Raw genomic sequence first — 13,820 nt, forward strand, 5'->3', positions numbered from 1 at the left:
GATAATTTTTCTTTCTTAGCAGCATTGTAACATCAGAAAACTTGTTATTGAAGAGTTTTATTGTAAAGGTCTTTTGTAATGGTCCTACCCAAAAGAAAGGTACACATCTATTAGGTGTGGTAAATGGAATAATTATAGAAACATAGAAACATAGAAAATAGGTGCAGGAGTAGGCCATTCGGCCCTTCGAGCCTGCACCGCCATTTATTATGATCATGGCTGATCATCCAACTCAGAACCCAGCCTTCCCTCCATACCCCGTGACCCCTGTAGCCACAAGGGCCATATCTAACTTCCTTTTAAACATAGCTAATGAACTGGCCTCAACAGTTTGCTGTGGCAGAGAATTCCACAGATTCACCACTCTCTGTGTGAAGAAGTTTTTCCTAACCTCGGTCCTAAAAGGCTTCCCCTCTATCCTCAAACTGTGACCCCTCGTTCTAGACCTCCCCAACATCGGGAACAATCTTCCCGCATCTAGCCTGTCCAATCCCTTTAGGATCTTATACGTTTCAATCAGATCCCCCCTCAATCTTCTAAATTCCAACGAGTACAAGCCCAGTTCATCCAGTCTTTCTTCATATGAAAGACCTGCCATCCCAGGAATCAATCTGGTGAACCTTCTTTGTACTCCCTCTATGGCAAGGATGTCTTTCCTCAGATTAGGGGACCAAAACTGCACACAATACTCCAGGTGTGGTCTCACCAAGGCCTTGTACAACTGCAGTAGTACCTCCCTGCTCCTGTACTCGAATCCTCTCGCTATAAATGCCAGCATACCGTTCGCCTTTTTCACCGCCTGCTGTACCTGCATGCCCACTTTCAATGACTGGTGTATAATGACACCCAGGTCTCGTTGCACCTCCCCTTTTCCTAATCGGCCACCATTCAGATAATAATCTGTTTTCCTATTTTTGCCACCAAAGTGGATAACTTCACATTTATCCACATTAAATTGCATCTGCCATGAGTTTGCCCACTCACCCAACCTATCCAAGTCACCCTGCATCCTCTTAGCATCCTCCTCACTGCTAACACTGCCACCCAGCTTCGTGTCATCCGCAAACTTGGAGATGCTGCATTTAATTCCCTCATCCAAGTCATTAATATATATTGTAAACAACTGGGGTCCCAGCACTGAGCCTTGCGGTACCCCACTAGTCACCGCCTGCCATTCTGAAAAGGTCCCGTTTATTCCCACTCTTTGCTTCCTGTCTGCTAACCAATTCTCCACCCACACCAATACCTTACCCCCAATACCATGTGCTTTAAGTTTGCACACTAATCTCCTGTGTGGGACCTTGTCAAAAGCCTTTTGAAAATCCAAATATACCACATCCACTGGTTCTCCCATTTAAATTAATTTTGTCCTTTTCCTCTGCCAAGGCCTAAACTAAATTTATGCTATTTTATTACTTATAGAAATCACTAAGTCAGCATTCACTATTCTTCCCTAATTCACAGTTTACTAACTAGGTGGCTAGGCCAATTGAGAGGACATTTAGCTATATTGAGAGTCTAGAGTTACATATAGGCAGACCAAGTAAGGACGCAGACCTTCCTCATCAAGGGTGCTAATGATCCGGAAGGATTTAAAAAATAATATGCTATTTTCCCAGCAATATTACTAATAGCACCAATTTATTTCTGATTTAACTTAATTATTGTAAATTTAAATTCCTCAATTTGTGGTGCAAGTTGAAATCATTTATTGATCAGTAGTCTGGGGCTTTGGATACTCATCACCTGGTTAACCATGACACTATGGTACCAGCACCTATCAATAAGTACAGCTCTGCCAGCAAGGAGGAAAAGCTTCACCTCCAGGTGCAGCAACCCTTGCCCTGATGGTGCAGGGTCTGGAAAACACAGGTTGAATTTCAAACTGAGGAACAAAAAAGGAAAAGAGATGGATACAATAAAGTGAGCTGAAAAATTGAAATAGCATTTTAGTTTGCATGTTCTGGCAAATTTATATTTTAAAATCCCATTGAAAACTTAAAGTTATGAGCTACATTGAAAACTATAGTTGCCTAGAAGAAAATGTTGAAAATTTACACCATAATCATTCTGCTTCAATAACTGTGGATTACCTTCAGGCTGGACATCTAAGAATGCAAATGATTTAACCTCCTGATTATTTTACATAGATCAGCAACTTCTCTTTCAAGGTAAGTGATCTGACCACAGAAACACAATTTTCTGCCACAGTGGGGATTCAGATTTGTATTAGAATCTCAACTTTTTACAGGCATACACTCTCAAAGTGGTTGAATGAGTAAAGTTTTTCAGAGTCCCCAAAGATGGTGAGGATTATATAGAGACGGAAGTACTAGTCAGGAAGTAGATGTTCCTTGACCCACATTATTCAAACCTATCCCTCTGCATTGCAGATCAATGACATATTTGTACAGTGTGTGAAAATAAAAGCAATATGACAGGCTGTAAGACAAACTGTATCTGCATAAAGCAGTTTTAATCCTAAAATCAATGCACACTGAATACCACAGACACAAATATCACAGCTGATTGTTTAATCAAAATGAGTTTTAAATGCAGATGTAAAAATTGGCATCACATGAATTTTTGGCATCACCATCATTGTCACATATGCACAAAATCATTTTGATAAATATATAAATATGGATTTTATACTTAAATTGAACAGAATGCAAGATCTAAACTATGGTACATCCTTATGCTGTGATACATAAGAAGGCAACTTTCAAAACCTGAAATGGAATTACAAACACAGGGGAAAATATTTAAAGGTTTCAAGAGCTCTCAGCTAATCATCACTTTTATAAATCTCCCTGGCAAACACTTATTACTCATTTTGCAAACCTAGGAGATTGTGTTCAAACTCACCAGTGAAAAATAAAAAGCACTCCAATGCTCCTCAGATCAACATCACTGATGGGTCAATTTACCCATAAATTATTTTGGCAAAATAGTCACTATGCCTCAAGATATTTTATTGCTCAAGATCTTTCTGAAAGATGAAAATTGAGTGATAAAGTTTTCTAAAGTCAGGTTTACATCTGAACTATTCTTTCAGATACTGATTATTTAATTCATTAAATATTGCCATTTCATTTCTTTGCAAAATTTCAGCATTTGTGGGTTTAAATATTTGCTGAAGTAATACAGGTTCATGTCCCCCTCCCCCCAAACACTAAGACAAAGGATATCTTAAGAGTTTTTATTGTAAAAACACATCATCATCTGACTTAACACGGCAAAAACACATGACCAACTGCACAAAATTCTCAAGTGACTGCCATCTCCTTCCGTCCCTTCACCACCTCCACCTCTTCCCTCTCTCCCACACTGCAGGCATCTGAGCACTTGGAAACTTTGGTTTTACACGAAATCTTTTAATCACAATAACCAATCCATTTCTCTGATCACTGAGCACAAGCAGCCATTGCCGTTCCAACTGTCCTTCCCCAATTGTTTAGGGTTTTACAATGGCCCAGTCCAGTAATTGAATATACTTAAAAATTGAAGAACCAGGGTGGACATTATGTTATAAATAGATGCACAAGGTTGGCAGCCAAATTTAGCACACATGCTCCTCAGACCCTAACCAAAAGATCTTCTTTATGGCTATTGCTCAACAGGCCAGATTCAGTCCTTCTATAAACTAACTGTCTGCAAGCAGTGGCCTTGCAGAATCTAGGCAATTGACCCCGGTATCTTTCCAAATCTTGCAAAGTTCTACCCTTAGGTATAGCTAAGGCCAATAAATCTAGATATGAGTACAAGTTATCCTGATGTACTTCACACGAGTAATCTATAGAAAAGGCAAGATACAAAGGAAGCTGTTTTCTTGGAATACACAAGGTAGTAATTTGACTTGGGCAGGAAAAAGGGTGGAAATGCATTTCTTACGATTTATTACTTTGTATTTGATTCCACTTGTTACAGTGTGGTGAGCAATGGATAGGACATAACTGGTGGCAGATTCCAGCCCTAGATTACAGGAAAATTCATTTTTGTTCTGGTACTCTTGGGGCAAAATTCAAGTTGTCCAAGAAGCAAAATTATTAGATTGGCATATGTCACCATGTATTGCCCCTGCCTAATATTCAGCCACATAGCAGCAAATAGAGTTGAAAGTCAAACCAGGAACAGAACATGCGATGTAATGCTGATTATTTTGTTTTCCCAGCTGTCAAATTACTAATTTCTAAATTGTCTTTGTATTTTCCCTTTTCCTGACAATGACAGATGTAGTGTAAATCTGAACTATTACCACTTCTAGCTTAAGGAAAGTCCATTTATTTTTAAATTGGGTGAGCCAACTTTGTTCAATGAATTATCATGGAGCATTACGTGCTCCATTTGTTGTCTGCAGATGCCAACAGAAAGCTAAAGAGGATCAGATTCAATCCATCATGAATTTGTTCTGGTTTATGCTGAAACAACCAGGGAGCCTAACTCATGAGTACCTTTCTTCCTTATTTATTGCTGCAGTTTACTTCAAGGCCTTATTTGAGATGTACAAACTTTAGCAATCCCAAGACTCACAAAAATCAGGTTATGGACAGCAGGGAGACCAAGATTGGCACTATGGCAACAGAAGTCTTTAGTCCTCTATTAGAAGTAACCCTAATACCCAGCAATTCACCATCTTGACCAAGCTGTTACTTAATGCAAATAATTAGCACCAAAACATGCAGGTAGAAGAGACAAAAATGCATTGAGCAAAGCCAAAATCTGGGTGCTGATAAAATGGTCTTTCTAACTGGCTGTAATAATGAACACTCTTGGAACAAATGATTATCCTTTGTGATTCAATGAAATTGTGTCATTTTTTAAAATTAGTTCAACCTTTATTAGGTTGTACCAATATTTATTAGGTTGAATGGTACAATTCTAAGTATGCACTGCAGCATTTAAATATAAGTTTGAAGATTCCACAGGGATTCTCAAATTAGAAGAGATCTGTGTTTTATTCAACTAAACTCATGCCAAATAGGCACCCAGCAGAACAACCAGCATAAATTCAACACAACTTGGGCAGTGAAGCAACACCCGGGAGATTTACTAGGCCTTCAAAGGAGAAGTATCAAAAATATTTGAATCTCCATTCCTGTGATTGTCATGACCCTTGCTTGCCAACAAACACTAGTTTCCCATATGCAGCTTAAAACAGATGAAGTTGATGGCAAACACTGCAGACGCAAACTGAATATGAACTCTCAGTGACGGATGGTGCCGAGGCCACTTCAGCAAGAAGAATGGATTACTCAACGTTTGTAGTCCACAGTGTCTAACACATCGCAACCCTGATTCATTTAAAATTCTGCATTAAAGTTGTGTGCAGTCCTTTTATTTCACTCACTGTGAAACACTTTGAAACATTTACTTCATACATACTTGGGGGTGGGGGGAGAACACACAAACATAAAAAGAAAAACTCTGCATTTTAATTTGCTATCCACATACACAATACAGTGTGAAGAACTTCCAAGGGGTAGTTCTGGGAAAGTATATAATTATTTAGTATTCTTTTATTTGAACCCAAATGTGGGTAGCTTCCAGACCAACACTGGCAAATTTCTGTGATGAACTCTCAATCCACAAAGCATTTAAAGTTCTCATTATTAAATAGAAATGTCTTGATCTTTAATTCTCCAAATTCCAAAACATGATGACCTAACTTCACACGAGATGCTAAGTTATAAACATCCAGTTTTGGATGTTTCAGAGATGAAGAAAACTGTCCAAGAGTTGCAAAAGGCTAAATGGTTTATCTCCATCTCCTGCCACCGATCTAAGTGTGTTCCTTTAATCCTTAACAGAAATGTCTCCTGACTGAGGGCTTAGTCAGTATTTTAAACAAAAAACATATATGGTAATTTTAAGCTTCATTGCTGGGATGGCCACTCCTATTGAAAGTTCTTTGATGAACATTCAATATGTTATTCCAGTGAAGAAAAAAAGATTGGTTCACCTCACACAAATCATCTCAAATATGTAAATTTAAATGTTTCAGTTGAGATTCAACAATGCCAACTTTCATTTTCAAAAATGTATTCAAAAGTAAAATGGAGGGGTAAGGAGTTTCATAGTCTCCCCTCAGGGATACAACGGACCCATAATTAAGTAATACCAAGCTCACTATACACCCTTAGAAATCTCAGCTAAAGCATTCCAACCTTTAAATTACACCATATGCAGGATGAAGGTTAACTTCTGCTTAATCACATTGTCAGCAAGCTTAGTTTAAGGAGGTGGTTAAGGAACCAACTAGACACATGCAAATCACATAACTTTCAAGGCCCCTTTCCATCAGTTGCTGCCCTTAGTGAGACTTCAGTTAAACCAGACAGACTAATTCCACAATCCCATTGCGGACTGCTGTTTGTACAGAGGGGAATCAGTGGTGTAATATTGTTGGCTCAATTGTAAATGACAATCCTTTTCAGAGTAACTTTCTGCAGTGTGGATTGTGGAATTAGTCCTATTTTCTACTGCCAAGCAATACAAATACGTCTATACGATTGGATTAAGCATTCAAAAAAAAAATCATTCACAAAAATCAGATTCTGCTAGTAAAACACGCAATAAATAAACCCTGTTCTACTGATTGTCTGCCAACTGGGGTGAAAATATAACACATTTTAAATATCTGGAGGTGGGTCTTATGTCAAGACCACCTCACATGCCATTCCTTTGGCTTACAATTGCAAATCGGTTTGCTATTTGGTTTCAACATGGAGAAATAAATTATGTTCTCTTAACATTCCAGGATCAGAGATAAAAAAGGTCCTCGGTGTTTATGAGACAGGAGGCAAGGTCCCACAAACCAGGTACATGGGACAGGAGTCATTGTTAACAGTGTCCCAGAAAATGCATTTCAGATTAGTTACTGGTGTTTCTGAAACACTTTATATAGATTCTCATGCCCCAATTATTGCTCAAGTATACCACAGGTCCTAGGGAAACTGTGTCAAACACAATTCAAAAATAAATTAGCAGACTGAAGTTCTTAATTATTTTTAGGTTCTCTGAAGTCAACTCAATTTCTTTTTAAACCATACCTAGCCTCAGAATTGTATCTTGCTCTGATCTAAACACAATTGGTCATGTAATCACATCAACTCATTCATAATTAAAAGGTATCAGATGAAGTAAATACAAGTCCTTCACAACAAGGTACTGAACTTGCATATAACACAACAATCAAGTAACTAATGCTGATGGTTGTTGCATCAGAGTATACCAAGCATGGCAGTGAAATGAACTGGCTAATACGGAGTATGGGGAAAAAGGGAAAGGAGGTGAAGTAGTAAGTGGAAGCACATGCTAATAATGGCTCTATCTTCCAGTGATGGTGAATCTCTCCATTAGTCTTGGAACAAGATATCCCTCCAGCTAAAACTGTGATTGGGCCCATGGGTGAGCGGTAGGATAGGAGGATCTACCAGCTGCCATATACCCGCATCTTCCAGCTCTTCACAGGCGCAAAATCCCAAATATGGGATCTGTGGGAAGAAAGAAAATATGTGAAGCATGTGAATTTCAGATACAGGCAGAATAAGTTAGCCCAACACTCCTGAAACCTGCAACCCAACTTTGTATCCTAACTATGCCCTATAAACACCTTCGAAACTGGTTTCTCTTATCATTGAAAAACCCTTCTATAATACAAATAAAGAATCAAATCCAACAAACTTTGAAAGTGACATTGAAGCTACTTCCACCAACCTTCAAATGGAGCGAGCAACCCAGATCAAAATGCAGGCAAAAATAATTTTCTTTTGTTCCCCATTATCCCCTCTGGATCTTTCTGTACCATTTTTTTTTAAATTGCCTCTTTTGATTCTCATTTCACATTTGCAACACATACCTGTGTTAGTTGCAAATTTATTGCGATTACATCAGTTGTAATAAACTATTGTGAAACCTGTTACAGTAAAATATGGTACAAGGTGCTATCTTAAAGCTGACGAGTTGCAATATTTTTAATATTTGGCACATACTGTAGCAAACAATACTTAACCTAAGTTTACCCTTTCCAAAATGCTACCTCGCCCAGAAAACTTAATGAAGTAGACAAAATTGCCTGTAACACATGACATAGCAAATAATTCTAGACCTCTATCAGACTTTGTTGAAGTAGGTTCAGTTTAAATTCCCTTTCTGTTTCCTCTCAAAATAGCACTGATGTCCCCCTGCCATGCTCTGCCACTTCCCTCCGAATAAGTAAGCTGCATCCAAGCCCCATTTTGACCTGTTGCCAGGAATGATGAAAACAAGCCTGGCACTTAAACCAGAGCAGGTTGCAATGCTGATGACTTTGGGCAAGTTTGGCTCATGCTCCAACTCTCATTTACCCAAAACCAACTCCCAGAGAAGCTCTCAGCCCCTTTGGATATCTCACTTAATTAGAAACATTAAAGGCCATTGTTGCAATTAGTGCTCTATTCCCAAAGCACTATAGATTTCCCTCTCTCATCTGGAGGGCACACACACACACAGACCTTTCGAACCACTTGCACAAAGTCCTTGGAGTTGCGTGCAGAGAGCCCCTGGAGCTGCCTGGTGCAGGCCTCTAGTGAGGAGGCGTGTGCTACAATCAGAACGCTGTTACCTGAAAAGAATGAGCAAAACAACAGGCATTTCAGGTGGCATCTAGCACAAGGAAGAAAATTTTCAACACCACAGTGTATATTGGCAACCCTGCATATTGCTTTATAACTGCAGCAGTTACTTAAAAATAAACCAAAACCACTGAGAGACTAAGTCAGGGTACTTGACACTGAATGGCACGCTTCCAAATAACGAATTTCCAAATCAAAAAAGGTATGTTCAATCCTTTATTATGATTCCAGTAAAGACAAACAATGTTGTAGTGATAAAACTAACAAAACTAAATTAGCGATTTAACGGTTTAACTTGCGCTCTAATAGCGATATTGGCGATACTAAGCAGAATAATAGCATAATTAGCGGCCCAATTGCGTTCCAATTAGCGATCTAGTTAGCGATTGAAATAAATTAGCGTTCCATTTGGCGTTCCAATTAGCGATCTAGTTAGCGTTCCAATAAGCGATCAACAACAAAATCATTTCTGGCTGCCTCCAACTCTCAACTAGACTAAACTAAACAACTAGCTAAAACAAAGAGTGAATACATAACTACATTCATTTGCTTCTACCACGCCCCAACCCACCATAATAAATGTGCCACGAAATACAATACAGACGGAAAATAGATACATGGCTCCAACGGACAAAAAGTAGATACATGGCTCCTACAACAGCCAACGAAATGCTTCTTGCCGGCATACTGGACATATAGCCAGAGACCACAAACAGCAATATGATAGTTAACCACACCATGTTTATAGTGGTATTAGGGTTGGGATAATGATTAGCGGTGCTTCCCTATTCTTCACAAATGGTAACTTGGGATATTATACATCCATCTGGGAGGGGTGGGGGGGCAGGGTGCATGGGCTGTTTATGCTCAATAATTCACTTGAGCTCCAACAGTGCAGCACTCCCTGTCAACCCCAGATTGAATAAATTCTGAATGCAGAGGATTGTGAACCTTTGGAATTTTCTACCTAGAGAAGCCACTTTGGACATCTACAGGAGGCACTGCCTCAAGGAGGCAACGTCTATCAAAGATTTCCACCACATGGACCATGTCATCTTTTTGCAACTACCATCAGGCACACGGTACAGAAGCCTGAAGTTCCACACCACCAGGTTCAAGAACAGCTATTTCCCTTTAACCATTCTGTTCTTGAAACAACTGTAATCACTACAGTTTAACAACTTCATGAACATTTCGACCACTATGCACTTAAATGGACAGTTATTTGTTCTAATTGTGTTCTTTCTTGTAAAAGGTGTATGTGACTTGTGTTTAATTATGTTAACAAAATTAAATTACTTTAATCTGCTTACAAGATGCTATGTGCCTGTGATGCAAGTTTTTCATTGCATCTGTGTTTACATGTACTTGTGCAAATGATAATAAACTCAAATGAGTTGTTGAGGACTTTTTTTTGTGTTGAAATTGATGCCCAATATCCAGATTAGCTGATTTGCTTTAGATTTATAAAGATTTCAGAATGGATTTTCCATGACATTAATGAATGGCAGAGTAAACTGGATGTGGGGAGTTTATTCCTGCTTCTTTCTATGTTCAGATAGCACTGTGTTTGACTGACAACCTACCATGGCAGAATAGTTGTTTGGTGGTGCTTCATCAGTTAATTATTAGTCCTTTAACTAAAAATCCAAAGACACAAGTTAAAATCCTAACACAGCCACTATGGAATTTAAATTTGGATTCATAACTGAATTTGTGGGGGGAGAAATTACAACTAGCCTTTGCAAAGATGATTGCAAAACGACTGGACTGTTGTAAACCCCAGCTGCTTCAGGGGAAAAGTCCACTTGACTTGCTGAGTTTCTCTAGCACTTTGTGTCAGTTGCTTAAGATTTCCAGCATCCACAGAATTTCTTGTGCTTAGTATCCATCATCCTGACTGGTGCACCCTACCTCAGCCCATGTAGTTGATGCTGGAATACCCTCTGAAATAAGCCACTTAGTTCAAAGGCAATAAGGATGGACAAATCATGTTGGCCAATTCATTAAAAACAAAAGGAAAAAAAATCACAAATCTTGTTTTTGAAAATTTTAAGCACTGTTTTGATGCTTTTGGGATGGTAAAGTGATCACTAACATTATTTCTATACAGATGTTAAATGAAAATTTCTTTGCAGTGAACGTGACAGTTACCTTTGAGTTTACATTCAGCCAGGATTTCCCTCATAACCTGGCAACTCCTGCTAATGTATGTCTCATAGGGTTCCGAAATCCCCAGTTTGTTTGCCGGTATGTGAGGTCTGCAACATACAAACACTAGTTAGCAATAGACAGGAGGGAGAGTCAGATGAATGAAGTGTCACGACTGATGGCGTGCAATCTGTGTATTGGTCCAAATGGTACAAGGTGACAAGAGACTCCGCCACCTCAAGCTTATGGAAGAGGAAGGAGGTCACTTGCACCTTCCGCAGCTCCAATATTCCATACCAAAGTCTAAACATCGGGATCAATTCCACTGGTTTGTATAATCATATCCTTTGATTGCCAAAAAAGCATCCATCTTGGTATAATATACTCAACAACCAAGAATCAATAGTCTTCTGAGGTAGAGAAATCCAATTACCTCACTGCACACCTAAATACTTACCTGAGACTATTCTAAGGGGTAGAAATTCATTCACAATTCCTAATATAAAAAAATATAGTTCAACACAGATGATAAAGTTCAATGCAGAGTTAACAGAGGCATTTCCTTCCAGGTGTCTGTGCCCATTTGTAAGTTAGCCTTCTCATTTTTTAAGATTTTTCATCTTCTAGTACATTTCTCCAGCTTGTACTTCCCAAAACCATGTCAAATAAAGCACAATTTGTAAAATTTGTCTGTAATACAGCAATCTGAAAATTGATAGTTCTTATTTACTCACAGAACAACCAGCATGTATGAAGCTATGTAGAAGCTACATTTAGACCATAAGACCATAAGACAAAGGAGCAGAAGTAGGCCATTCGGCCCATTGATTCTGCTCCGCCATTTTATCATGAGCTGATCCATTCTCCCATTTAGTCCCACTCCCCCGCCTTCTCACCATAACCTTTGATGCCCTGGCTACTCAGATACCTATCAATCTCTGCCTTAAATACACCCAATGACTTGGCCTCCACTGCTGCCCGTGGCAACAAATTCCATAGATTCACCACCCTCTGGCTAAAAAAATTTCTTCACATCTCTGTTCTGAATGGGCGCCCTTCAATCCTTAAGTCATGCCCTCTTGTACCAGACTCCCCCATCATGGGAAACAACTTTGCCACATCCACTCTGTCCATGCCTTTCAACATTCGAAATGTTTCTATGAGGTCTCCCTTCATTCTTCTAAACTCCAAGGAATACAGTCCAAGAGCGGACAAACGTTCCTCATATGTTAACCCCCCCATTCCCGGAATCATTCTAGTGAATCTTCTCTGTACCCTCTCCAACGTCAGCACATCCTTTCTTAAATAAGGAGACCAAAACTGCCCACAGTACTCCAAGTGAGGTCTCACCAGCGCCTTATAGAGCCTCAATATCACATCCCTGCTCCTATACTCTATTCCTCTAGAAATGAATGCCAACATTGCATTCGCCTTCTTCACTACCGACTCAACCTGGAGGTTAACCTTAAGGGTATCCTGTACGAGGACTCCCAAGTCCTGTTGCATCTCAGAACTTTGAATTCTCTCCCCATTTAAATAATAGTCTGCCCGTTTATTTCTTCTGCCAAAGTGCATAACCATACACTTTCCAACATTGTATTTCATTTGCCACTTCTTTGCCCATTCTTCCAATCTATCCAAGTCTCTCTGCAGACTCTGTTTCCTCAGCACTACCGGCCCCTCCACCTACCTTCGTATCATCAGGAATCTTAGCCACAAAGCCATCTATTCCATAATCCAAATCGTTGATGTACAATGTAAAAAGAAGCAGCCCCAACACTGATCCCTGTGGAACACCACTGGTAACCGGCAGCCAACCAGAATAGGATCCCTTTATTCCCACTCTCTGCTTCCTACCAATCAGCCAACGCCCTATCCATGTATGTAACTTTCCCGTAATTCCATGGGCTTTTATCTTGTTAAGCAGCCTCGTGTGTGGCACCTTGTCAAAGGCCTTCTGAAAATCCAAATATACAACATCCACTGCATCTCCCTTGTCTAGCCTACTGGTAATTTCCTCAAAAAATTGTAATAGGTTTGTCAGGCAGGATGTTCCTTTAAGGAAACCATGCTGAGTTCTGCCTATCTTGTCATATGCCTCCAGGTACTCTGTAACCTCATCCTTGACAATCGACTTCAACAACTTCCCAACCACCGATGTCAAGATAACAGGTCTATAATTTCCTTTTTGCTTCCTTGCCCCCTTCTTAAATAGCGGAATGACATTTGCAATCTTCCAGTCCTCCGGAACCATGCCAGAATCTATCGACTTTTGAAAGATCATCGCTAATGCCTCCGCAATCTCCACAGCTACTTCCTTCAGAACACGAGGATGCATTCCATCTGGTCCAGGAGATTTATCTACCTTTAGACTATTCAGCTTCCTGAGTACTTTCTCTGTCGTAATTGTGACTGCGCACACTTCTCTTCCCTGCCACCCTTGAATGTCCGGTATACTGCTGATGTCTTCCTCAGTAAAGACTGATGCGAAATACTCGTTCAGTTCCTCCGCCATCTCCTCATCTCGCATTACAATTTCTCCAGCATCATTTTCTATCGGTCCTATATCTACTCTCACCTGTCTTTTACTCTCTATATACTTGAAAAAGCTTTTAGTATCCTCTTTGATATTATTATTTTTAGTATCCTCTTTGATTTACGAGCCAATATTCAAACCATATTCTTTGTCCAGAGAACTCAGCGCTGCTAGAATCTCAGTAAAACCTCCCTTGTATGCATCAACTAGTACATCCATGAAGGTCATGATCACATTCACCCTCTGCTTCCAAGTGGTAAGTTCACTGAAGGTTGCTGCTATTGGCATTCTATGTTGCTTCTCACAGTTCAAATGTTCATTAATGATCAAAGTATACAACTCTGAAATTCTTCAATTCTCTGGGTCACCACGAAACCAAGAAAGAAAAAAAAAGCAGCACGATCATGAACCCCCAAATCCCACCTCCCCGCAAAAAAAAACCAACAACCAACGGAACAGGCACGTCAACTCCCAAATCCCTCCTCCCGCACACTGCTACACATTAGGGAGGTCACCCA

The 13,820-nt window shown here is 39.7% G+C and overlaps 1 protein-coding gene across 3 annotated transcripts in view; it reads right to left on the bottom strand.

The window, feature by feature from the left end:
- Window positions 1–891: 891 nt before the first annotated feature.
- The window catches only part of LOC134340993 (ubiquitin-associated and SH3 domain-containing protein B-like), a 162,072-nt gene continuing 149,143 nt past the window's right edge, over window positions 892–13,820 (bottom strand). For 2 of the 3 annotated variants that reach the window (XM_063038662.1, XM_063038663.1), the window contains exons 12-14: window positions 10,770–10,876; window positions 8,496–8,605; window positions 892–7,496 (exon numbers count right to left, since the gene is read on the bottom strand). In XM_063038662.1, coding sequence (XP_062894732.1) covers window positions 7,359–7,496; window positions 8,496–8,605; window positions 10,770–10,876 — 355 coding nt within the window. In that variant the 3' untranslated portion in view covers window positions 892–7,358. The remainder of the gene's footprint in view (window positions 7,497–8,495; window positions 8,606–10,769; window positions 10,877–13,820) is intronic. The other variant, XR_010016694.1, reaches the window with a different exon arrangement.

This window comes from Mobula hypostoma, chromosome X2 (assembly GCF_963921235.1).
Source record: "Mobula hypostoma chromosome X2, sMobHyp1.1, whole genome shotgun sequence".
Lineage (NCBI taxonomy): Eukaryota > Metazoa > Chordata > Chondrichthyes > Myliobatiformes > Myliobatidae > Mobula > Mobula hypostoma.